The 27724-nt window shown below is 41.8% G+C and overlaps 1 protein-coding gene across 1 annotated transcript; it reads right to left on the bottom strand.

Moving 5' to 3' along the window:
• Positions 1-464: 464 nt before the first annotated feature.
• Positions 465-26619, bottom strand: fam171a1 (family with sequence similarity 171 member A1). The gene is made up of 9 exons (XM_084943089.1): positions 26186-26619; positions 16189-16416; positions 15466-15558; positions 12356-12514; positions 11323-11499; positions 7486-7602; positions 7234-7348; positions 6517-6634; positions 465-4566 (listed from the first exon to the last, which is right to left on the bottom strand). The coding sequence occupies exons 1-9, from the start codon at positions 26292-26294 to the stop codon at positions 2989-2991; spliced, it is 2694 nt and encodes an 897-aa protein (XP_084799215.1). The 5' UTR covers positions 26295-26619; the 3' UTR covers positions 465-2988.
• Between the last annotated feature and the right edge of the window lie 1105 nt (positions 26620-27724).

Here is a 27724-nt window from a genome sequence, read left to right as displayed (position 1 = left end):
AACACTGGACAACAGAAGATTGGGAGACGTTGCCTAGCGAGTCTTGATTTCTGCTGCAACATCAGATGTACCATCTGATGTTGCATAATTTGGAGTAAACACCACAAAAGCATCGAGCCATCCTGATTCTACAGTTCAGGCTGGTAGTGTAAAGGTGTGCGGGACATCTTCTTGGCAGCCGTTGTGCTCCTTAATACAAAGATCATATCGTCAAACAATGGTGTAACCGAAGATTCCCATCATGGATATGCAGCCACCTGAAACCAAAAAGGGCTCCCAGATGATTCTAGCAAGGTGTACCCAATAAAGTGGCCCATATGAATACATTTTAACTTCTATCTGGATTAGCGTATAAACAGTACTTCGTCCTCATAGTGTCCTTTAAATGCACTCCCCTAAAAACACAGTTTTTGCTCTAAGAGATATAGAGGTTTAATTTTGCAAACAGATGCACACTCAGTTAATTCCAGTTTGGCTGTTTATTCAGAATAACAGGCTTCAAATATAATGCAAGCATCTGATTTACACACTCAAAGATACTGTATTGCTCATCCACCCTAAAAGGGGAGATTGCTGTGTGGGAAACTAAAAGAGAAAAGGCCATTCATAACACAAAGACACACATTATTTTGATAAGGCAGAGGTAAGGAAAGACTATACACACTCTGTAATATGGCTGCTTTGTCTATGTGAACCTTGACTGGATGCATGTTGATCAGTCAGCATCAACTCAGCCGCCACTGCAAAACACATTTCAGACAAATGTTCACCCACAAAACACAAAAATAAGAAAATGCACTGAAACGACCTGCAGTGTAGTTTCACATATCCAGTGCCACACACACACACGCACGCACACAGACACACACATTAAAAACAAAACATCTTTAACTGCTTACTCTGAGGGAGACTGAACTCTCGCTGATTACTGTAGAGGATTTTACGATTGCAGCAGCTGGTAGACATTTTCTGAGATGTCTGCAGTGTAGCTTGTTATACGCTAGTGCTGAGGAAAGTTTACTGCATGCTTTCTTTCACAAGCAGGAGAGAAAGTAAGGGCTGAGGTAGGAAGGAGGGGGAGGGCGGACGAAGGCAAAAGGAGGTGAGAAATAAATAAGGTAATCAGTTGCTGTAGAGTCAGGCTATTCAAAGGCACTTGGATCGTGGGTGAGTGGTTCAAATGGAGGTGAAACACAGCAAGCAAATACAGTTTGCATTTCAGGTGAAAGGCTATCGAGCGTTTGCTTTTATAGCTTGAACGTTAAGGTGGGTACGGAGGAAAAGCCCTTAACATATTTCAAAGAAAGAAAAAAAAAAATAGCCTATTCTCAGATAAAATACTTCATGTTTGGCAATTAAAATTATAATGATTAAAATTACAAAAAAAAGGCATCAAGCAGCCATATAAAAGTTATGCATAGCCTTCAAAGCAAAACATAAAAAATACACCAGTCAGTGGTTCAACAGTTACAAAACCCTTCATACCAATATCCCTCACAACTAATTTGGGTGGCTTTGAAGTGGTATTACATCCTTACCCACCAGCATAGCGGTGTGTCACATTATCTGATTATGCTACAGAGCAGATAGTGGTTAAACCTCCTCAGTCCAGAAACTTTATCTCCCACAAAGCCTTCTGATGGGCTAGATTAAACTCTAGCAACATACCACCAACCGTTCAAAGTAAATCCCTCAAACACGGCTGCCCCGTTTTGCACAGATGTTTCATAATCTCAGACATCAGTCAGTGTGAACAAACCGGGGTTATAACCTTCAAACGAGTGTTGCTGCATGTTGCTAGATTAAGCTAATGGACTGAGGCCAATATGGCTCAAGAAAGAAAGTTTTTGTAGTCTCGGATTTTCCATGAACCACCCATCGACTGCTTCTACTACAGTTCATTTATGCTTGCAAGGCTATTTATTAAAAAGGCATATATTTGTTGTGCATAAAATATCCTAATTTCGTGCCTCCAGCGTCTTTATGTCTCCCCTCAGGCAATGTGTTCGCCACGCCTGACGAGTGGTCTGTTTATGTAGTGTTTCATGAAAAGTGAAGTACAACAGTGGTCATTAAGAGTCCAGCAGAAGTGTTCATTTCTCAACCAGATGGGCTCCCAGTGCTAAAGTATTGATTCAGTGCTATATTAAGAACAAACGGCTTCAATTTAAACACATATATCCTTCATGTTGTGGTCTGAGCAGAGGAGGAGTTGTGGTTAACGGGCAGATTTACACTCTTCCAAGTCTGTTTCAAAGCAGAACCGACATGCACTTGTGTTTCCTGATCATTTTTCCTCCTCCTAGTACATTTCCTTCTCCACATAGTGCCTGAAAAGATGCTGCCTCTGAAAGTGAAGTGTATTGAAAAATGGAGGAAATAAATCACAGTTGCACTCCCCAGAATGGATGCATTCAGCCACATTAGTGGACAGGATTACCACTGAGCATGCCTCTAATGTGACTTTGTGAGTTGCTTAGCTCACTAGAAAATGCTCAAAACAGCAATAATAAGAACACGATGACACTTTAACCTCAACAACACCACTTCTGCTTGGAACAGGACACTTCATTCTTTGAGCATGAGTTGGGGGGGTGGGGTACAGCTCTCTCGGCAACACACAAATCCAGTTTTAGCGGCAATGCTGTGCAGTGTGGTTATGCTTTTTTATCGTTGCTTTATGGCACGCATACTGAGACTCTCTCCCATGTCTGAAATGTTAAATATTTAGCGTGCTTCTCATTTCAACTTGAAGATCAGTTTTCACTGAGATTTTATGATTAAACCTTACTTAACTTTGCTCAACATTTTGTTAACTTTGATTAATTTTTCCTAGAATGGGAAAGAGATTGTTTAATTAACGCTGATTTTCTTCTTCTTTTTTTTTTTTTAAACAGCATGGCAACTAAAAAAAAAGCTTTAAACTGGTGTTCTACTTTAAACAGACTTGAAAAAATGTGACTCTTTCCCTTAATTGTCATCTGTGAATCATTTGAGGTTGAAGGCCAGCAGGGGTCGCTCCTCCCTCCTTTGCCAGGGACTTTTCTTCTCCTCTTCTGCATCATCGTGTGCTGCGTCCTCATCCGGAGACACTGACAGCAGCGCGTGATCAGTCCTGAAAGTCACTCCCTCTGGAGTTGGCAGGGGCGGAGGAGAAGTAGGGGATGCAGAGGAAAGTGAGGGTGGTTCCTCCTGTATTTGTACTCCCTCAGCTGTTTTACCCACTGCATCCCCCTGCCCCTGATCCACTCTGTTACTCTCTCCTTTGTCTGACAAGACAGGTCCAGATTTGCTGCCCTTGTGGGTGCACTTCTCCTCCTCACAGCCTCCCACGTTCAGATCATCCACAAACACCAGCTGAGTGTAGGCCGAGGCTGGCGTCGCCCCCTTTGATCTGTCTTTCTCAATCCCCCTTTCCTCCTGCTCAGCATCTCTCCCTCTGCGCCCCGCTCTCGGCTCGTTCAGGTCCACACCCGAGTCCAGACTGGCATCGTTACAACTGCCATGCCTCCCTTGGCGGCTGCTACCTTGCTGACCTCCTGCACCTGGTGTGCTGTTGTTGTTGTTTTGGCACCCTGCCCGCTGGAGATCGATGTAGGAGTGGCGAATGTGAGCATTGGAGCGTCCATCCAGGGAGACAAACCAGGCTCGTGGGTGAGGCAGAGGCTTCCCTCCTCTCAGCTCCATTAAAGTCTTTTCAGCCAGCAAGGTGTCCTCGCTGTTTATTTCCACAAGACCCGACTCCCCGAGAGCTCCTGGAATAGACAGAGACTCTGACAGACCTGAGAGACCCTCGCCTTTACCCTGCTTTTTTGGACCTGGGTCGCAGTCAGTGGGGGTTTGCCCCAGGGGCTGCTGGGAATGTGAGGCATTGAGCTCAGCCTGGATGGTCTCTAAGTCACTCTGCTGGTCAGTCTGCAGCAGGAGCGCCTGACCAGACAGAGGGTGCTCCCCAGGCAGCCGCATGTAGTGTGCTGGGATTACAAGTGTGGGTCGCACTCTTGAGTAGCCTTCCCCTCCACTCAGCAGATCTACAGAGCCGCAGCAGAGCAGCTGGCCTGGCCGGGAGAGCAACTGGGGACTGGGCCGCTCCAGGTGGTCCACAGACCGGGACAGAAGGTGGTCAGCAGCCCTGCTCTCACCTCCCTCCCCTCTGCTGGGGGAGTGCGGAGGAGATGAAGGGGAGATGCAATCAATAATCCCAACACTGCTAAGCTGTGTAGCTGACACTTGACCATGATTAGTGGATGACAACGCATCTGAAATCTGGTTGCTAGATGAACAGAAGGAGGTGTATGATTGACGGTAGCCCCTCTCTGTCCCCGAAGATAGAGCAGCCCTCAGTTGAAACGTCTCCACAGACTGTCGGTAGTCTCGGCTGCGAGGCGTCAGATTGCCCAGAGATGATCCGTGGTGGCTGTTGTTGCCGAGAGAGGAGCGGCTGTGTTTGTTTTGATGGATAAGGCTGTGTTGACGTTGATTGTCTTGGTGCTCATATGAGGAAGGCTTGAGCATCGGAGTGGTCATGTCAGGCTCAGTCCCCGTGGAAACAAGCTCCAGCTGCACCTGAAGGCAACAACAAAATTCAGGTGTGAGAATGTTTTTAAATACCATCACATGAAGCAAACCATAACAAACACTGTAGTTTAATTTCAAACACGTAGAGTGCTATAGTGTGAGTAATTCATGTGTTTGGTCCCATCTTGGTGTTCTTTTGTGTTAAGAAGGGTGAAGGAGGTGTGTTGTTATCCATAAAAACAGCCTTTTGATTGGTTGAAAAATCAAAATGAGGGGAAAAGCATAAACATGGCTGCAGCTGACAATTTTTAACAATTTGAAACACTCAGGTTCACTTTATTACAAAGAAGTTCTTTGTTATTATGACTCTTGTCTTCTCTGCTCCAGGGGCCAAGTTAAAGGACCAACCACACAAACGCAGCTACAGCACAATGATCTCCACAGCAAAGCTCTGCACAGGACCAACAAACAACCATGCAGTGCACTTAAGGAGCACAGGTCAGCATCGATACACGTTTTCCTTCCTAGGGGCAAGCTATGAGCAAGTCAGGTATGTTGAGCCTAAAGCCAGAGCTTTCAGTTTTTACCCATCTAAATCCCCATAGCAACATGTGCTGAACCAGGTACCAAGGTCTTTTTTTCCCTCTTTTTTTTTTGTTTTAAATTGAATTCATGGGCCACATATTACTGCCTTTCCCTCCATCGACAAGCTGTAAAAATGATAAAATGATGTAGATTCTATGCTCTACAGAGGTGTGAGAAAGTGTTTACCCCCTCCCTGATTTCCCTTTTTTGTGTTTGGCACACTTAAATGTTTCAGATCATCAAACAAATTTAAATATTAGACAAAGATGACACAAGTAAACACAAAATGCAGCTTCTAAGTGAAGGAGTTGATTATGAAGTGGGAAAAAAGTCCAAGAAGTGATTGCCCCCAAAACCTAATAACTAGTTGGGCCAGTGTCAGTGTTGTTTCTCATCTGTTTCTTTAAATCGTACCGTAATGTGTTACATTTTGAAATCGTTTAGTCTGCTTCACTTTGTCAGGTTCTATTTGAGCGATTTCTTAATTCAACAGGTCTGCCAGTAATCAGGCCCGAGTATGTTTATTGAAACTGAACTCAGCTTTCAAAATCACAGTGAATTTATGATTTAACTACAAGGACAATTACTTTTTCACACAGGACCAGACAGGTTTGGATAAATTTTCTGCCTTAATCAATGAAATCATCATTTAAAAACTGCATTTTACTCGGGTTCTCTTTGTCTAATTCTAAAAAATTGCGTGATGATCTGAAACACTGGCAAATATGCAGGGGGCAAACACTTTTTCACACCACTGTATAAATGAAAACTGTTGAGTCACGCATTCCCACAGTAATTAATGAAGGTATACTAGTTAGTTTAACACTGCTGAACTACAGGTAACAGAATACAAGTTATTTGTAGGTTATTTATCCCGAGGAAACAGCGCATGTTAACCTAATGTGATGTAATGTCATGATTAATGTAATACAATTTCCTCATTTTATAAGGCTATTAGACAGAATCAGTTTAAGGTTTGGCGCTCTAACCTGCAGCTATTTCACATTAGAGTTAACAGAGTGGTGAAATAAATATATTTACTATTTAACTAAAGAGTAATTTTAGCAGTTTTTTCCTAATACATTAAATAAATAAATAAATAGATAAATAAATAGTGTGTCCAGCTGAGGTAGGCTACACACAATCAGTCTTTTTGTGCAGAATAAGAGTGAAATAATGTATCAGACACCCTGTTTTAATGTAGCACAGCCTGATCCTGAAGTAGAAAGCCTGGGTGTACAAAGACAGCAAATGCAAAGAAAGCCTGGCTATGCAATACGTCCTTTAGAGAACATCCAAAATATTGAATATTTAGTAAACGACTTAGGTGTGTTTTCTATTTCCAACACCTTTAAACAGTCATTAATGTGCAAACTCCTTAAACTGTGCCATCTGATCACTGAGCAAACACACCTCATTGCTGATGAGGTTAAGGTGAGACATGGACGTGGCTTGGTCCCTCTTACTGCTGTCCAGTCCAGAGGACAGCGTGAGCTTGCGGTGAGACCCTCGTGGCTTCAAACATCGACGTCTGGGTGAACACAGACAAAGAGCACGTTTAATCTTTAAAATCTGAATAATTACACACAAATGTTTCTAATGGTGAAAAATACATCCCTGACTTTTTGTTGGAACAAGTTGAGACTGGACAACAGCATTTGTGAGGGCTTATATTTACTGTGTAGCGCAGCTGCCCGGGTCCAGATTGTTTACATTTGATCAACATAAAAATTATATTACTGCCATGTGACTTACTTTGGAGAACTTTTATTAGTACAGGGCTTTGTTTTCTGGTACTGTTATCACAACTGAAGAAATAATAAACGTGTAAACCTAGGCAGACAGAAGGATGACAGATGGTGCTGGATTCAATAAAAAAGGAATGTATTCAAAAGAAGTATTGTTAATGTTCAGTTAAATGTGGCATACAAACACTCCCGCTCTTGAGATGAGATAAGCCCAAGCTGTCCTGTCGGTCTGCTAAGGTAAATTTTGGAACAATAACGGAGAAATAAATCCCAAGCAGCAGTACACATGTTCTAGAAACGGACTGAAATCATCTTCACTAATTTAGATGCTAATCTGGAAACTCCTGCTATAGTCTGTGTAAAGGCAACGTGTTTCACACACCTGCAGTAGTACAGCAGGAGGCAGAGCAGACAGAGCAGGATGAGAGCCATGCCTCCCAGTATGGCCAACAGAAACACAGTGTGGTACGTGCTGATGTCCTTTGCAGCCATTGGACCTGTTATAAAGACATGTGTTGAAGCACCAGAGAAAAAGCTTTTTGGTGTAAGTCTGCAGTCAAGTAAACCACAGAAATGACAGAACAAAAATGTGTTTTGTGAAGTAAATTTAATTTGCGTCTATGGATTTTCTTACCGGTGTGTAGAGACGAAATGGCGGCCACCCAATACCCCAGCTGAGGAACAATGTAGGTTAGACTGAGCTGGTTTCCCTCCCTCTGCACCTGAGCCCAGCTGCTCTTTATCCAGATACCTAAAGACACACAAAAGAAATCACAGTATGTGGAAACAAACTTTGTAAAGATTACTCTGTGAGGACTGGCTGCAGCAACTGCTCACCTGCCTCCCCTAATTATGTAAAGACGGGGCTGGATGGAATTAAGACAGCTAATCTCTTAATGTGTTAGGAGTAAATTATTTATGGTCAAGATCTTAGCCAAATGATAGCCGTTTGGATAAACCAGTCGATTTAATTACAGTATGTCACTCTGAAATATTTGTTCAAACATAAGAGTAAAAGGTTTACAAGTTGGTAGTGAGACCTATAATGTAGGGCAGGGGTGGGCAACTCCAGGCCTCGAGGGCCGGTGTCCTGCAGGTTTTAGATATGTCCTTGATCCAACACAGCTGATTACCATGGCTAAATGACCTCCTCAACATGTCCTGAAGTTCTCCAGAGGCCTGCTAATGAACTAATCATGTGATTGAGGTGTGTTGACCCAGGGTGAGATCTAAAACCTGCAGGACACCGACCCTCGAGGCCTGGAGTTGCCCACCCCTGATGTATGGTTTGGACACGGTGACACTGGCAGAAAAGGCAGCAGGTGGAGCTGGAGGTGGCAGAGCTGAAGCTGAAGACTGGGATTAAAAAAGTACTGTATATTGGATCAAGGACACATCTAAAACCTGCAGGACACCGGCCCTCAAGGCCTGGAGTTTGACACCTATGCACTGTGGTGATGCTAAAGGGCACGGCTAAAAGGTGACCAAACACACCTCTTCTTTGACTAAAATCAACATTTGATGATGAAGCTTTATAATGAACTGTCTAGTTAGCAGTGTACGTGTCTGGTGGCACAGATTCAAAATAATAGTTTGAAGTGCGACCTATACGCACAGCTTAATGTCTTCTACTGACTTGTGACTTTCTTTGCCCTCCCCAAAGCTGCAGATACTCTGATTAACGACTCAAACGTCTGCACTGACCTGTTCTAGAGACGGCAGTGTTTTGGTAGTACTTAACTCTCCCACAAGGAGGCAACATGTAGATAACAGTGTTACCCTATGAGCAGTGTACACTGAGTACAATAGCGGCTCTCCGCATAGCCAGAATGGAAAACCACTACAAAGCTAGAGGCATTGACTGATTGGCTCCCAGTAAATCTGCTTCAAGAGGAAAACACTGTTGTGCCTTTACACTTCCGATCCTCGGGCTCTCAGGGCTAACGCGGTGAGACCTACTTTGTTTCTATGTTTATACAAAGTTATATAACATCAAGTGGTTAGGAATATGCATCATGTTTAATAAAAGGAGGAAACAAAAGGGTAAAGAGGATATTCAAAGAGGAAAGGCAAATATACAAGAGATGCTGATGGGGGGAAACATCACAAGCAGAGGAAACGAGGGGATAAACAGGAGGAGTGGAAAGAGAGATAAGGGAACAGGCACAAGAAACAGAAGAGAAATGAGAGCGAGGCTGTGTGACTCAGCACCACACACACGATCACACACACACCACTGTGCTCAGCCCTGCCCAGATTCACCCAGGTCCCTCTCTGAATCCTTTCCACAGGGGAGTCCTCTCTGTGTGGCTGACCTGTTTCATAGCTACAAATGACGGACCTGTTCCCACGCTTCGGTACAATACAGCACTGACAGACAGCAGGGCAGCTACTCAGACGCAAGGCAAACATTTATAAAGTCAATACAGCCCATATATTACTTCTGCTTCTCGCCCATTCACACAAAGCCAACACAGCCAGCCGCAGAGAGTCGTCGGCTGATCTGAGCGAGCGGCGCTTATTTGCATCGTCAGACTCCCGACTCGCACACCCAGATGAACATGATCTGTTTGTGTATGACATCAGTCCTCCCCATGTCTGCTTGACATCAAACAATACATGACATGTTGCCAGTTGCACAAGTGAAACAGGTTTCCCTCTCTCTGTGTTCATGCCTCCTCCATGCGAGCACTTCATAAACAATACTAGCGTCTTTGTGAGGCTGCTATCCTCAGCCTGAAGTCTTCCACTGCAGGCACCAGATGGATTTCAAACTTCTTTTTGTCTGTTTATTATCTTCAGTTTAACACTCGCACACATTTCACCCACTAAATGCTCAGTGAAGAAACTCAATCAGGAGATGGGCCGGTCTGTTGTGTTACTTATTTGGTGGGTTGCTAAGGAACATGAGATGTAGCCTGGAGAGGGGTCCGGGAACGGCTTCTTGTTGTTGAAATACTCGCAGCTACAGGCTGTGAGGAGGATACAAGTGTGTGTGTGTTCATTCAGCTTTAATGAAAGCCCTTTTTATAAGCCCTGCATGTTGATACTTTAGGGGCTTTAAAACAGACTCCTGAGATCCTGAAACTATCACAGGAGCCAATGTGGATCTGTTTTTTAATCAGTGTAACACTCTGACGTACGATTACAGTTCAGATGAAAACTGCACAGCACAGACAGGGAATAACGTTGAACTAATGAAGGAGAAATTCAAAATACTTGTCATTCAAATGTTTTATTTTCTTTCTATCCATTCATCTGCCCATCTAGAGCTCACTAAACACTTCTAGTAGCAATCTTTAGACACTGTTTGGCCAAATAAATCAGAGCTCTAAAATGTTTATAGTGAAATGACTGTAGCATGAATGTAGTACACATATCATGACACGTGGGAAGTACGACATTTTTAGGATTTTAATCCAATTGTGAGATATCAGTAATAGTGATGAATTAACCAAGAAATATGCCCGGCCAGGAGTTCCCCTCAACTCCACAAGTTTCAGTATCTTTCAGTTCACGATTTTGTTTTTCAGGACTGGAAATTTACGACTTTGTTTTCCCACCCTTGCTGCTTTAATCAGTCCTTTTTCCAGCCATAGCAGACTGCTACAAGCACAGCAACAAACAACAGTGATAATATAATTAGGTGGAGAACAAACTGACACATTTAACAGCTGAAAACCAACGCTGTCCTCAGAAAACAGAGCTTAAAGGAGAGTTAATATTAAACAGAAGTGCACCTTCAAAATGATAATTTCATGAATGTCTACATAACATTTGCTAATACACTAGTCTTCTGATTAATAGGTGGTATGTCAATCTTATGATGTGTGTTTACAGCTTTTCCCCAAATAATTCCAGTGGGTCCTAACAGAGCTTTTTCCTGCTGATGCGAGGAAGCAGTGGGTCTGGTGAGACACTAATGTTCATGCAGAAGGAGGTTTTGTAGTGCAGACACGTCTGAGTCAACTGATGATCGAATCACTGTCTTTAAGTGGAGCCTCTCTGAGAGGAACTGGGTGTGTCACAGTGCAGGACGACTGACAACAAAGATTTAAGATCGCAGGAGTAAATCAGAGCGCCGAGAGAGATTTGAAATGTCTCCACTGCATGAGCCAACACCGCAGGGCTTTTAGCTATTGTTCAGTTCAAGATTTAACTGAGCACGGGCAGATTATGGATCCACAGTCCAAACTTGTGATGTGAAGAGATTAATGTGTAGCTGTATGTTGGCAATTTTTATGATCGTATGAATAATTCTATTCATCGCTCTGATACACAGCCACAAATTATGACCTGGCTGCACCATGTGAGCATGCACGTGGTTTGTGTTAGTGCTTGTAATGTGCTCTTTTCACAAATAATTGCAGGTCTCATATAAACAGAAGTAAAGCATTCAGAGTTAAAAACTTCCTGAACTTAAACGTAGAAAGTCAGAAAAGCTTACATGTGAGTTTCTGTTAATACATACCTAAGCGCGGGTCAAATCTCCAAGTAGGGAGGTGATCATTTTCCTTCAGGCCACTGTCAGGCGGGAGGGGCACAGAGAAGGTGATTGGCCCAGTCACCTGCAGCTCCACTCCATCGCCGGCCAACAGGTGAACAGAGATGGCTGCGACAGGAGTCAACTCGAACGTCTTCTCCGTGCCTGTGAGAGTGCAAACACGAGGACGTGAGAGAGAAAAATGCAGGGAAAAGGAAAGGGAGCGGGAGTAAGGTGCACAGGAGGGGAAGCGGAGAAAGGAGCAGACAGCGGGGGAGGTAACATAAAACAGCTCAGATAAAGGAGGGTTGTCAGAGGAAGACAGACAGGAAAGAAAACAAGCAAAAGACAGGAAAGAAGCAAAAGGGGTGGAGGGCGGAAAAAAACTTAAAGACTGAGGATGGAAAGTGTCACAAAGCCGCCTCGAGGAAGAAGGTACGCTCTGTTGGGGGAGACAGCTTTGAAGGGGTATTCAAGTCACATGAAAAAAAAAGGGGACACACACACAAAAAACGTACCAGTCTGTTGCATGGTTTTAAGGATTATGATGTTGATGTATCAGCTCATATTTATTATAAACAAATAAATTTATGAGATTGTTGTTTATCACTTTTCTGGCTGTGTTGTGAACTTGTCAAAAACATTGCCAGAGTCTGTCTTCTGGATGTTATAATAAGACCATTTCTAATTATCCATATTTTCGTATTATGTTAAAAAATAAGCCTTGTTTGCACATATTGACGAACATGTTTGTCATCACTCGTATTATAGGCCAGTGTAGTCCATGCAATGTCAAGATGTGGATAAGAGTGCCTGAAAGCGTGTGGGCACGCGGGCTGTGTTAGAGCAGAGAGAAAACACACACACGCGCACACACAAACACACACGGGTTATTGTGTTTCAGGAGGTCAGATAGAGAGGGTAGTGTCTTTCTCACCCTCTCTCAGCACATTTTTCCTCTGTCCCGTTTCTATGAAGGTGTCTTTAACTATATGCTCTGACCTGTCAGTCTAACCTTTACCTGTGCCGTTGCCACTGAGCATCTCCAGGTGGGGAAAGTGCTGGATGTGTGAGGGGGAGCTTGCCACGGTGAGCAGCGCGGTCAGGTTGGCATACGATGCGTTGGGAGGAAGACTGAGAGCTCTGTGCAGGAAACTAACCCTGGGCTGGACTCTTAAACCTGTGACACAGAAAATGACAATGAAACTGAGTTGTCGTTTAAAATATTATTGAAATCCGTCTGAGTATTTTAGTTGGATAATTGACACAGACTTTAACATAAAATAATAATAATAGTAATAATAATGTGGAGAAAGTGGGAATGACATCTAAAATTCCACGGAATTCATCAAATTTATACAAGACAATGGCAATTAATTCAGTTAGTATATAGCGTATAAGTATAGAATATATAAGGTATAGGATATATTCAGTCTCCCTATTATACACTATGGAGCAATGTGAGCTTAAAACCTTGAAATCACCTGACCTCAAGAGTCCATCATGCACACTGATGTTTGTTTGAACATGTTTTACAAGGCAGCTTTATACTCCTAGTGCCTTCTTATAAATTCAGACATCAAATTAAGCTTAATGGAGGCAGCTCTAGATCAATAACGCCCTGGTCGACTTTCTCTCCTGGCCAACGTGATTCTCTTTTCTGATATTTTGCAATGAATTGTTTCTTTTTGATTTGTCATCATGGCTGCCTGGCATCTAGTTTCAACAAATCAACAAATTATAGATTAGAAACAATAAACTGAAAAACAAAAAGCATGTAGTGGGATTCAGCAAGGTGATGTCATTGTGGTCCAACTGTGCCGAGTGCACATTCTTGAGCAGTGAGACATGGATCAAGCTGTACACGAGTGTTCGCTGTGTTTGGGTTTCTCCTTGTGCTCAATGTGATTTTGGGGCGTGCAGTATGAGCGACACTTTCACATTTCAGACTAAAGCTCGTCCTAAAAATTCAGGTGTGAATGTTATTTCCTGTCTGCGGTTCTGTTTTTCAGAGAGGAAATGAGCCTGTTGCTGTTCTTTGTGTGCCCCCTTCCTTGACTCTTTTTGTGTTTTTCCCTCCACTTTTTTCTCACCTCATCTGTTCCTCCTTCTGTTGGACACTGCTCGGCCCATCCCCCCCTTCTCTCCCACTCTCTCCGCCCACAACTTCCCAATGCATACCACATTCCCTTCCTCCTCCTCTTCTCCTTTCCCCCTCTTTTATTATCCCTCCCTCTGCCACACGCCCGGGTTCATCACTCCCCTGGGTGTCCAAGTTCACAGCATCATGAAAGACTGTGCAGGACAGGGGGCTGGACTGTGCCCGGCTCAGGCACGTGCTACGGGCAGTGTGTATTCAAGAGGTTCATATGTTAATGGAGCCTGTATATTTATGTGAGAAATTTATTTTAGTCAGACAACACAGCTGACAAGTTAAATTACTCCCCTGTTGGCCAGAGACACACAAAAGAGTCAACAGACAAAGAGACCAAATTGATTTGCCTGAATGAAAAAGCCTTATCTAATGTAATTACACCCAAACAAAGAAGCGGAATAACAAAGACACGCTTGTGATTTATGTCTATATGGTGTGTTTTCTTTATATCAGGTATTAGATATTTTCCTGATAACAGGCCATTTAATATAAAATAGCATTTTTTATTAGGAGTGTATTAATTATGTTTAAAAAAAAACAAACACTCTGGCTGGTATGATCTTAGCCTTCGGTAACACTCTGAGGAATCTTAAGAGTCATTTTTGACCAGGGTATGTAGTTCAGTGACGACATTAAACAAATATGTAGGACTGCTTTCATGCATTTGGGGAATATCTCTAAATTTAGAAACATCCTGTCTCCCAGTCATACTGAAAATATCATGCATTTATTACTTCTAGGCTGGACTATATTATTATCAGGATGTCCTAGGTAGCAGTGAGAGTACTGACAGGGACTAGAAACAAAGAGCACATTTATCCCATATTGGCTTCTCTTCATTGGCTCCCTTAATCAAATTGAAGATCCTTCTCCTCACAAATAAAATCTTGAATAATCAGGCCTGATCATATCGTAAAGATCTCACAGTACCTAATTACCCTAACAGAGCACATCCCTCTCTGACTGCAGTCTTACTTGTGGTTCCCAGGGTACTTAAAAGTAGAATGGGAGGCAGAGCCTTCAGCTTTCAGGCTCCCAGTTTGGATTCTGGTGACAGACACCCTCTCTACTTTTAGGGTAAAGCTTAAAAGTTTCCTTTTTCATAAGGCTTATATTTAGGGCTGGATCAGGTGACCTTGAATGCTCCCTTAGTTATGTTGCAGTAGGTCTAGGCTGCTGGGGATTTCCCATGATGCACTAAGTATTTCTTCTTCACTCCTCTTTTTTTACTTTCTGCGTGTTTAAACACTACTACTGTTATTTAGTCATTATTAATTATTAAACTCTGGCTCTCTTACACAGTGTATCTTTTGTCCCGTCTTCCTCACCTCACCTACTAATAGTAAATAAGTTTAGAGGGAACCAGAGCCTGGAACGCCCACAAGCAAATAGCGTTCAGCTTCAAAGTAATGCACAAAGCGTGAATCGCTTCCAGTAGGGACGCAGCTTTATGTGTTGCTAACAGGGAAATTGCAGTGTTTCCTCTAATGGAGCAACTATGTAACACAAAGAATAATGCTTGGTTGAGTGATGTTTCTTCTTTAGTTTTTTTGTATTTTTAAAATTTCTATTTATTAGTCATGACAAATGCGGATACAGCAAATATCAGGTGATGATATCCACCTGCCGGTTGGGCTCTAAATGCAATAACAAGGTGGTGCAGCCACCCAGTAATACCAAGAACCACTTGGCAGCAGGTTTGGGAATACAGTTTCCCACAGTGACCTGTAGTTGCCATGGAGTCTGTGACCGGTCACCAGTGTGACCGAGGCCTTATAAACATTATGACTGAGTCATTTCCTATGCATGTGTGTGTGCGCAGAGATAGTGCCAATATGTCTGCCCAAGGTGTGATGGACCAAAATGTTATAATCTTTCTATTTCAATGAAATAATTCTATTTAAAAGTCTGATTTTCTTTAAAAACAAACTGTACACACACTTGCATACAAACACACACACAGACAGTGTGTTCACCTTGTAATCCTGGAACAATCTCAACAACATCTTCGTACACCATCAGAGTTGCAGCTCTTTCTGGCAGCAGGTCCAGGCTGATGGATGAAAATACTAGAGGAGAAATAAAAACACACACACAGTGTATAGGAATAACTTCACTATGAGATTAGAAACAAGCTCTAATCTACCACTTTACTAATCACTCTGAAACACAAGTCATTAAATCATCTTTATGCATTTTTAATAGTCCTGCTTTCATCCTGTCTGCTGTGCAGGACCACAGCCTGACCCAGCAAACTGCACTTCTTTGCTCTTCCTTCCTTTTTTCCCCTCACTCGCCCATTGTTCAAAGCTGGTAAGCGTGATAATCCAATTGGCCACCGTTCCGTTGGCTCATAATAACCCCCTTCCCACACACACACACACTCCAGGCTCCTGGGAGGTATTTTGCGTGAGTGTGTGTTAGTGAAAGGGAAGCTTAAGCAGCCCCCTTGCTGGGTTTTGGCATCTAAAGCTATAAATTAGTAATGGAGCACTCCACTCATTAGCTCACACACCTGGCACAAAAAATTTACTTTTTTTTTTCTTCACACACACATAAAAACATAAAACATGAAAACAATAACCTGTTAATGCCACAGTTTAGTGAGACACTGTTCTTGTTAATCTGGTTACTTCTCAAAATATATGTACGAGTGCTCGCTCTCTCACACAGACACACACACACACACACACACCTACCAGGTAATCTGGAGGGAGTCCAGGGCACAGAGTTAGGCACATATCCCTGTTTAGTTGCGGTGACAACAAGCGGCGTCCCAAGGCGATAGGGAAAACGCAGGTAAATGTTGCCGTCGGCTGATGAGGTTTCAGTTGTTAAAGAAGTACGATTGGCAAAAAGCTGTACGGTGGCTCCAACCAGGGGCTGGTGAGTGCTGGCATCGCTCAGGTGAACCTTAAGAGTCACATCTGTGAAGACAAGAGTTCATCATTTGTAACGGTTGTAAGATGTCAAGTCTCCGTAAACAGTGATTGATAAACATACAAAAAAACCCCCACAAGGCCTCTATGATTACAGCCACCTAAAATGCCATCGTCTTAGCTATTTTCAGCGTCAGTGCCAGGCTTTTGGCCTACAAATCCAAATCCCAGCCAGTCACACAGTGATGGCTGTCTGACCATTTCCTGGACAACCGCCAGTGGCACTTCCTCTCTAAAACAATGGGCCATTTCCCTCTCTCAAAGAAGCCTTGGAAGCTGAAGGGGGAAAAAAACAACAACTGCACATACAAACACCTTCTCCGACGGAGACGAAGAATAATTAAAACGTTAAAAGACAAACGCTGTGTCCCGAAAACTGCCTATGGAGTAATAATAATGTTCCAATAGCATTAACACTGGTATTAATAAATCTTGGACTCTATTACGTTCTGTATACACTATCACTTTTCAGGTAAGCCCTGATGTATTGCACAACTAATTGGCTTGTGAATATCACTGCTGCAATGTAACTTTATTATAAAAAGTAATAATGATTTTTCTCTATTATTTAGGGGGGAAAAAAAGTATCCACCTTCTATCGTCCATTAGCCTGAGTCATTCAGGACCAAAAAAACTAGCCTTGATTTGAAAATATAGCAAACAATAAACAAGCCATGACCAGAGTGCTCTCAGGTTTAAATGCAGCTCTTTTCCATCAAATGAGCTCTGTATAGTCTAGCCACCCAACCCATATTTCCACAAACTTTAAGCTGAACCACACTAATCAAGGTTGCACAATAAATAAAGTCAACAGAATATGACACCTCCACTGATGTCATTATGGTTCAGACTTCAGATCAGGAAAAACCTGCTTTCTTCAGGACCAGTCTATTTTTATTTTTCTTGAAATACTCCGAAAGAGTTTAATGGAGGTCATACGAGTGCGGTTTGGCGACATTAACAACCAACCACTACCCATCAGGCTGTGCTTGAGATGGGTGCGTGATTTTTTTAATTTCCTGATATGCCCTCATTATCAGATATTATTTAAACAGTGAATCTTTACATATACCCATGCTTCTCAAACTGCAGGATGTAGGTGAACAACCATGTAAAAAATATGAAGTGAGATTTAGGAAATTAATGGGTATACAAACACTGCACATATGTTTAAGCAAAATAAACTAGCAGGGTGTGTGAGGCATGACCTTCTATAGGCTTCAGAACTGGAGCATTCCACATAAAGTTTGAGACGCAGCGACACATACGGTCATATCAAGTGAAGTAAAGGAAGGTGCGATGTTAAATTTCCAAAGTGATTTTGAAATCAATATGCGGCACATCTATCTGATATCACACACTTCTTGCAGCAGTCACACTGTGACACGCTCAGATTGTCTTTCACTGCAGAAACCCTACATCAGCTGTCATATCTCCAAAGATATCCCTCTATTTCACTCCACTATTGCCTTAATTGAGAATTTCAACCTTAAGCTAACCTGCAGATCTTAAAAGAGGGAAGTCAAACACTCTGACAAACAAATGTTAAAATGTAATCTTCACATTCCAGAGTCATCATAAAAAACTTGGTAGAGAGCACTATAATTCACAGCCACAAAAACCCACACCGTCCCCATCTTTGCACACATGACAATTTGCGTCCTGTTTGGTCACAGGCTGACCAACGGTGGCCTTTATATTGTGGCTGAAAGGTTTTCCCCCCACCGCTCCCCCTACAATTACCAAAACATGCCCACCTCCCCCCCATACTCACTGAATTTTGTCTTAATGTTTCCTTTAAACCTCACCCGCAGTGACACACACGGTAACACATACATGGCTTGACAAATCCCCCTCCCCCCACTGAGGGATCCTCTGGTCAGCGGGAAACCACTCTGACAATGTGTAGGAGAGAGTTCAGCCCGAGTGCACGCTCCACCTAAAAAAAAAAACCCCAAGCTCTGCACCAAATTATAGCTTGGGAAGGGAGGAAGTTACAGGCTGCTTAGTACAAGAAAAGATCTGGCTGAGCAATGTGTCAGTTTCAAACCAAAACACATAATTATCCACAGGTGTAAAGATCCACTTCATTCCTGGGATTTCTTTTTTTAAACATTTGGACTGCGTCAGCAGAGAATTGGGAAACAGGCAGACTGGATTTCCCCATGACGGAAACCCTCCACTGCTTTCTCGAGTGTACTGGAGAGCTCTTGACCTCACTTCCTGTCCCACTCCCCCTGATATGCTGTTACGGGTACCAGCTGTGCTCGCTTAAAAAAAAAAAAAAAAAAAAAAAAAAAAAAAAATCCCCTGGGAGACTTCAAGACTGACACACACACACACACAAATGTAGTCCCCTCCCAGTCCTCGTCCAATAAATCAGTACCGAGGTGACATCATTGTTAAACAAGCTAAAAGTCTCCTCTGAGCACCCTGAGGGATGGCCAATACCCCCAGTTCTCCAGCTAAACCTCCATAGCTGCCTATTTGTGTGTGCACTGAGCACCATATGGAGAATAAAGGCTTCAAAGAGTTTCCCCCTGACCAGCACTGCCATCTCAGACCAATTATCCCCAGCTCAGCAGCAAAAGCAGCAGGATAGCTGTGTGTACGTGAATGTTCTTGGATGCAAGAGATGCAACCAAGAGGTAAACAACAAGGAAGAGAGAATGAGTGTGCCTGATTTTTTCCTTCCTTCTAGTTTGAATTAAGTTTGGGAGAGAGCGATCATTTCAGCCTTATGAAACTGAGGTGTGATAAATGAGGAATGGGTAGCACGGCTGGCCTCCACTGGGCGTGTGAGATGGTTTGGTGTTCTTCCAAGCAGAGCTTGGTTAAGCAGAAGCTTTCTGCACACGTGGTTTGGTTAAGTGAAGATATTTAATATGACAGCAGAAGGCATGCAAGCACTCAGTGCGCATTGTGATGTCATTATAAAAACTTGCAAAACATTCAGCTCGTGAATCTTCCTAAATCAGAGCCACACCAACTTTGTTAACGGTGTTCATCTTACTGTAAACTGACCTTTATTTCAGATGGTCAGAAATAACAAGAAAACAGGGTAAAACAGCTTTTTTGCCCTCATGTGAATCAGTCTAATAACTGCTATCCCACCAAAGTCCTGTGTTGATATATGAAAACAACCCTGCAGCTGTTTGGTTTCCTATGTCTTCATCAACTAACAGGTAGGGAATGAATTAAAACGAGTGTTCTTTGTTCTGCCATCTTTGGGCCCATGTTAGGAAGCAAGTTCAACACACAGATATCAGGATGTTTTTGCAATCTGGCTAAACTATAAAAGGGATTTTAATCTAATGTGGACAAGAACACCTTAAAGCTAGTCCTGGAACAGTCCTGGTATTTATTTATTTATTTAACTCAGAGCCAAGCACTTCAATTTGTCACTTGGACTCAAGCGGACTTCAAATACTCATAAAGCCAGAACTATAACTCAACTTTATGCCCAATAACTTTTTTGACAAGATGCCAACTGAACAGGTCAACCCAGATCTTCCTAAATCTAGCTATGATCATTTTCACTGGCTACCATCAGACCGACAACACGTGATTGCAGATATATTTTGAAGCACGTGTTTTCAGCACAAGACTAGCACCTAACTTGTGTCCAGTTAGCTCAAAATTGTGTTGGGCACTTGAAGTAAGAGCAGTAAGGCCATTCAATTAAACACCTTGTAAAACAATCGGAGCCTGATTGTCTACAAAACTGCTTAAGCTTTACGCATTTTCTGTTGTGCTACACAGGACAGTTTAATCTCCTCTGCTAAAGAGACTGTGACATGCTGATGTACTTCATCATCGGCAAACATGGCACCAAAAAACTTGCATGGCTGAAAACAAAAATAGGTTAAATGAAGTCTATGAAATGATGACGAAAATAAAAATCACTGAAACTCCAAGATGATGTCCCTTAAAATGTCTGTGTCAAAAATAATTATTGTAAAAAATATAAAAAGAGAGAAATTGAAATCCTTCAGTTTCCTTGCTTAAGCTACTTCAATGACTATTATACTATTCTCTGTTAACGTGTAATTCTCATTGTCAAATGACTGGGAAATGGTTACAGCGCTAAAGTGGTTCAAGAAAACTGTGACATCAAGGGGGTAATTTCACCGTCTCAAGCAGAAGCACGTGGCTGATTACGAGAAGACCGAGAAATCACATGAGAAACTAGAAGAAACAATAAAAATCACACACGTGCTGCCCTCGAACAGGTGGGACAGCAGAGCGTTTGCGTAAAGGAAATCTGTGTTTCAGAGCAGCAAAGTGAATATTGTTGTAAACGTAAACAGCAATGCTATCATATTATTATTTTAAGAATGTTGGGCAAAAACCCCCAAACAAGTCATGATTTAGGCAAATCAAAAACAGTTTTAGGACTATAGTGTCTACAACATGCATGCCTTTTCAACCTTAGGCACCAATAGACTGTTGTTTTTGTTTCTGGGTTTAATAGCTTGTCTAACCACAACAAACAGGCATCACAATTACTGTGGCTATTATTTTACCCTTCAGATAAACAACAAACATCTGTGGTGATCTTACAAAGAACAAAACAGAGGCATAAATGTAGAAGACAGTATGAATCACTGACAGGGACACTGGATACACACACACAAACACTGCAAAACAGGACCTTGACATGTCACGGCATGAAACACTCAGGTGCAAACGAAAAATAATACACAGTATTGTTCAAAAGTCCTCAGCCACCCCTCTTTTCTTTTTATTTCGTTTCCAAGAAGCCCAAATGTCTTGTAATTTTTAGAGTTGTCATGAGCAATAGCTCCAAACCTAGTCCTTGTATCAGATCATTTTTAGAGAATGCTCTTTTTGTTTGTTTATTAAGCTACTAAGCAACTTCCTCAGGCAACCAGTGCTGTGTCAACAGCTAATGGAAATGTGGCAAAGAACCAATTTTTTAATTATATTTTAGGCACTTTGTTACTAGCAACCTGTCACTAAAACATATTTTCTTCCATTTTTTGTAGCTGAATCTATGCAAAAATACCAAAGATAACACACTTTGACAAACTTATTTTTGCACTAATTTGAGGAAACTGGCCATGTGGAGGACAAAAGAACTGTTAAACCAAAACGAAAAAACAACAGCAAGAGAAACAGTATCTAAAGTGGAGTCTTTGAGCTGACACAGGGTCTGAGAAATGCATCTGACCCTATAGCTTATCCATCTACTTTTCTTTACTGAAGATTCATCAGCAATGGTCTCAGTGAAGGGTGGCTTTCAAGAAACCATTCTTCTTGGAAAACAGGGAGAAAAAGCTACACAAAGCTAGACTGAAGTAACCAATGACAGGTCTGAAGGAGGAATCCAAATTAGGGCTGCCACAAACGATTATTTTGATAGTCGACTAGTCACCGATTATTTTTGCGATTAGTCGACTAATCAGAGCATGCATCCATTGGACGTAAAACGTACAGCTTATTGCACCAGCATGCGTCTGCTCTTATATAACTATCATTAGCTTACAGCTTTAAGTGTTTAAGGTATGTGCTAACTAAAAATAAAGGCAAGATGATAGTTTATTAAATTTTAATGAAATTTGCCGATTGTTTCGGTGAAGTTTAATAAACTCCTTGCTATCTAAAATATAACAGGACACCGGAGTATATTCTCGAGCATTTCACACTTCTGATAATCAATTGTCTGCTTGACATTTATTCAGCTGTGTAAAAACTATAACTTTAATCTCTGCCAAACCGATTTACTCAGGAACAAATAAAATACTGAAAAAAAGCCAAACAATAACATTTTTAAGTTATCTAAGTGACTTATATATGTTTAACCTGAGTAGTGAAAGACGGCGGTGGGTTTGAAAACGATTTGCCCGGAGTCCGGGGTTCTCACGGGCTCTAGTGAGCTTTGCCCCCGGCTAGCTATCGAGCTAGTGGGTAACAGACGTCGGAGCGCCTTTCAAAATATGTGGTGTCTTGATAAATTGAGCAGATATTTGAGGTTTACACAGCTACATTCTCACCTGAAAATATGTTAAACGTTTATTTTGTGACCCAGAAAGAATAATAAGAGTAATATTAAAACGAACGAGCTACCGCCATTGTTGGAAACTGAGCTGGGCTGCGCTATGAATTCTGGGACAGAGCTACTACTTCTTCTTCTTCGGGGTTTAACGTCAGCTGGCATCCTTGTACATGCAGTGCTGCCATCTTCTGTTTCGTCCGTTATTACACTCTTAAATCCTACTACTCATTCCTGCGTCTTTTGTGATCTTACAAAGCTTCAAACGACGCGTCGACTATTAAATCAGTCGTTGACGATTCTGATAGTCGACGTAATCGTGACTAGTCGACTAATCGTGGCAGCCCTAATCCAAATATGACATTTTTATTGTCAACAATATGGTAGAGGTACAACAGTGAGTGTCTACAGGCCTCTGTAAAACATGGTGGAGACCATCATGGTTTAAGGCTGCATTTCAGCCAGTTAGATTGTCAAAACTGATGGAATTATGAATAATTATGAGTATCACCAAATTTGCATCCACCATCTGGAAATGGTCCGACTGACAACAGCTTTCTATTTCAACATGAAAATGATCCCAAGCATGGTTCCAGTGCAGTAAAAGGAAACCTGGATAGAAAAAACACACTACGAGTCCTGGATTGGCCTCCCCAGAGCCCAGACCTCAATATTACTGAAGCAGTGTGGGATCATGTTGACTGTGAATGGAACAAAAGGAAGCCAACATCCAAAAAGGAGCTTTCAATGTCCTTCAAGAAGCCTGGAGAACTATTCCTAAATACTACTTACAGACACTACAAGAAAGCTGATCTAAAAAGGTTCAGGCAGCAATAAAGAATAAAGGTGGTCATGCCAAATATTGACTTTCAAGCTCGTTAAAATTGTACAAACTCTGTTTTTGCCTCATACACTGCATTCCCATCTATGTTTGCACATATTTCCATAAATCACTGCACCCATTTCTCCTTTTTATTGCTAAATGTAAAGATATGAGGGGTGGTTCAAGACTCTTGCACACGTTGCAAGCAAAGAAACCAGCTATCAGTAGATTCAGCCTGCTATTTTCTCTAAACTGGATTAAAAGTAAGATTAGGTAGTGATTGTCAATCCCATTAGCTCAGCAGGGGACAAAGCAACCACGTTACATCATGGTTGAGAGGGGTAAATGGGCCCGCTTTATTTTACTTCAGTAAATATATAGGTCAAATACTGTACTCTGTACTACTGCAATACTCCTCTGTGGCCAAGCAGGTCATTCACCCTGTCTGTAAATGCAGTGCGTTCTCATGACCTCCCTGAAGCAGGCTGATGTTAACACTCACGCCAGCATCTCGTGATTAAAATCAAGCTTGGCTAGCTGGTGACAATATGATTTGATTGGTGTATTTCCTGGCAGCCCTTGTCCAGCTTCAGCAAATGTTTGTCTGTTTCAGATGCAACGCCATGCCTATTAAGGGCAGCAGTAATGTGAGTGAGATCTATATCTGCGGGTAGATCGTCTGTCTGGCTCCACTCATCCATACTTGCTGGACAGTGTAGGAGAAATTCTCAGCATCGACCTGAACGTACCCCCCTGGGAACAAGCGAAGGTCAATCTGAGGCGAAATGAAAACCAGAGGAAGAGAGAAAGAAAAGGGAAAGGAACAAGAGTGCAGATAGAAGCTGGGATCGGCTTCAAAGCGCCCCAATCTTGCGACTTTTCAAAACATCTACGCCCTGTTTTTACCTCAAACAAGAGCTGCTTGTTGTGATAATAAACGAGCCATTTTCATGCCTGATCACAAACCTTAAACCTAGACTAGGTTAGAATCTCCCAAGCTATAATAACAGTTATAAAACATCAGGAAATAATCATGATTTAAAGGAAAACCAGAGCCCAGCATTGCAATTTTCCAACTCTGACTGATTTACAGTGACAGTTTCTGTATGTTTACATTTGCACTCCTGGTGTAGTGAAAGAACCGCATGTAGGCCACCCCCTATTAAAAAAGAAAAACCTAAGCGAACACAGACGACTGATGTTTGTGTGCTTGTGCAGTGAGAGATAAAAGCGATGGGTTAAACAGATGTGGCTCCACATTAGTAGCTCGCATGACAAGGTAGCTTTGAAGTCAGAGACTGAATGAGAAGCCAGCCGATTGCTGTGATTTATAATTGCTTTGGAACTTTGCTGCTGTGGTAAAAGGATGCTGTTTGACACACTGAGGAGCGTGTCTCTTGAAAAGTTTGCTGTACAGATCTAACTGAAGGGAAATTAACGTGCACGTTCCCCTGTTTTTCTTTCTTTCTTTTTTTAACAGAAGGCGCTAATGTGGTTTCACTTTGCCCTTAATATTTGTAATACTGTTGCAATGCTGTGGTCAGATTTTGAATGTAAACTGTGAGCTTTTAATGATTTTTTTTTGAACTGCTACTTTTTCTTAGGGGAATCATGTCAAAGCCTACATCTTATACGACTTAAAAAACGACAAGAACTGGGTGCACAAGTTTGAATCTGTGGTTGAATATAACCCCCTGTGTTATTCGCTAATAACACACAGGGACAAAGCCAAAAACTCTCTGTTTTTATGAGACAAAGAGAACCTGCATATTGTTAGTGGAAAACCTACAATAGCATTAATTGCTTTTCCTCACATTCATCAAAAAACTGCTAGCTAATTTTCTGTCACTCTACTAATTGGATCACTTATGCCATTTAGTACATTTTATGCTAGTTTTTACATGTTTTGTTTACAGTAAATGCTGCATCTACACTGTGCAAACGGGCCCTTCTTACGTCAGACATCATCACAACGTTTACTACAGTCTGTTTTATACACACTAAGCAGCCATTATAAATTTGAGAAAACATTTGATTAGTTGCCAGCTGATTGAGGAAGTGTAACTAGTAATATCAATTAAGTCATTTCTTTTAAAAAGATAACCTTTATTAACACAACAAAAACGATACGCAAGCACAAAACAGCTATAATCTAGCGATGAGATATTGTTATTCAGAAATTTACATTTTTAGCACATATTAATATTAAAGTGCCCAACTGTTGATGAGAAAACGTGAGTGGACTCTTGTTTTCATTCCCTTTTAAGGCATTTCAGTTACGAACATAATCTGCATACTTATCATGGTTCAAAAGTACTACAATCCTTAGCTCAAATACAAGATTTACTTTAACAATATATAATCTCTAGGTACTGATATACTTGCAACAGGACCCCTGAGTAAGGTCGATGGTTGCAGACTCTGTGACGCGAACCACGACCCTTACATGTAAGGAACACAGACACACAGCTGCCTTCTTCCAAAAATGCCATGTTACCTTTAAAAAAAGCACGTAAACCTGACTTTGTTCAGGTTTGTTATGATATACAGACACAAACACTTGGTTAAAAGCGACTTTACTAAACGCAGCAGTGTTATAAATGATAAATCACAGCAGCTGGACAACATGAGGGCACGTCTCCGATCATTAACAAAGTATTTTTTTTTTATTTAAACCCCACAAATCTCATATAAAACGACCTGAAATGGTTTTAACCCCTTAAATACAGCACCGTGCTTATAATTAAGCATCTGCAGCGCTGCACAGACGGAGAAGTTTTCGCTCTCCGTTAGCTTACTCGCTAACGTTAGCCAAGTTTAGATCACATCAGCATCCGAGCTGCTAGCGGCACCGTTTGGCCTCCACAACAACCAACGAGCTGCTTTCTCAGGCAAAACACCTCGCACGCACTTCTTACCTTGTGTAGCCGTGTCCTCCTGTAATGTTTTGGTCGCAGCTTTGGAGAAAAGGTATCCGAAAAGGCAGAGTAAAATCGCGGCGGTCCTGCCCCGGTCCACAGCCCGCATCGTTGCAGATGGGTTTAACAACGCAAACGGCTCGAGGAACAAAGTGGAAATCAAACCCGTGTCTGCTAAAAACTCACTGTTCCCCCACGGCACCGCTTATCCCACAAACCAGGCGACTCTCCATGTTCAGCAGCTTCAGCAGCCACGATTTTCCGCCTGTAAAGCTGCCTTTCTCCTGCCCCGCTGTGCATCCCCCTTTCGGTCGCCTTTTTTCTTTTTTTCTCATCGATGGGTCAGGGTGGAAGACGGCCCCATTCCTCTGAGCCACATGCCCCAGAACGGCACCAACAGGCGGCTTCTCCCACACGCAGCAGCACCACCACCGTCCACGGACCTCCAGCGCCTCCACCTGCCAGCCAAAGTTTTTACAACTTTTACTTTCTAGGAGCAGAAAAAAGCTTACAAGGGGCAACAATGAATTTTTTGTAAATTTTATGGGGGTGGAAAGAAATATAAATTTCTACCAGTTTAAATTCAATAACTAAATGTAACAGTGACTCTAGAAATACAGTTTCAATATTAAAATATTCGGAAAATAGATTGTCTGTGCACTTTGACCCTAACATCTAGTCTTCACCTTATGCACAGCACTGTGCAAACATTTTCAGTGTTTCATTTCTTTATTTTTCTTCCATGTACCCAGACTTGAGTAATACTCCTCCATCTTTAGGCACTTTGTCATAACCAGCCTGTTATAAAAATTAAATTTCGTCTTTTTTTCTTTCTTTTTCATGAAAAAATGCAAACGATTATGCTGTATTATAGGCATACAACAAAACAAGAGACAGCCAACATCAACAGAAGAGTGAAATACAAGACACCTGGAAGACTACTTTAAGTAATTTTATGTACAATGTTTTCATTCATGTTTGCATGTTTCAATAAATGCATTTTTCCAGCAAAATATGAAGAAACATGGGGTGACTCAAGACCTTTCTGTAAATATCCAAATTCCACATCCAACAGTGACCCTTCGTATGTTTTTACTGGAAACCTGATATATATTGCTGGTGGACTGAATCATGTCACAGCTATGAATAAAAATATATATTTGCATTAATCATATTTCACTTTGTTTGTGTTGCAGACTCTGTCAGTTTGTCATGACACACTGGGACACTGAATAGTATGGGGCTGAGCTGTTATCAGTGCATTAGCCTTTTGCTCAACAGCCAGTATATTAAGATCTAGAGGTTTCCTCACCATCTAATCACTATTTAATGCCCAGTTTTTCTGTAGAAAATATAAAACATGTACATAGTTGAATAGATTAAGTACTACTGTATTTGAGCCAAAATAGTCAAAGTCCTCATGCTGCATATTTGCTTTTTGTGCCAATAGCCTCTAGTAACTGACTCAGTTTAATATTCTTTTAACATGCAAAGCCCAGTTAAAATACTTGGTGCTACGTCAGGTGGACACAAACACTC

The sequence above is a fragment of the Perissodus microlepis genome, chromosome 11, assembly GCF_051167445.1.
Source record: "Perissodus microlepis isolate ML-2025 ecotype Zambia chromosome 11, ASM5116744v1, whole genome shotgun sequence".
NCBI classification, from domain to species: Eukaryota; Metazoa; Chordata; class Actinopteri; order Cichliformes; family Cichlidae; genus Perissodus; species Perissodus microlepis.
The sequence above is the reverse complement of the archived record's forward strand: the minus strand, read 5'-3'. Positions and strand labels throughout refer to the sequence as shown.

Bases quoted from the DNA above. Each gene is read 5' to 3' on its own strand.
- fam171a1 (XM_084943089.1), bottom strand. From the start codon at position 26,294: ATGCGGGCTGTGGACCGGGGCAGGACCGCCGCGATTTTACTCTGCCTT. The intron at 12,515-15,465 runs GTGAACACACTG...TCTGTGTCACAG, and splicing joins GATTGTTCCAGGATTACAAG to GTTTAAGAGTCCAGCCCAGG. The intron at 7,603-11,322 runs GTATGTATTAAC...GTGTGTCTTTAG, and splicing joins GAGATTTGACCCGCGCTTAG to GTATCTGGATAAAGAGCAGC.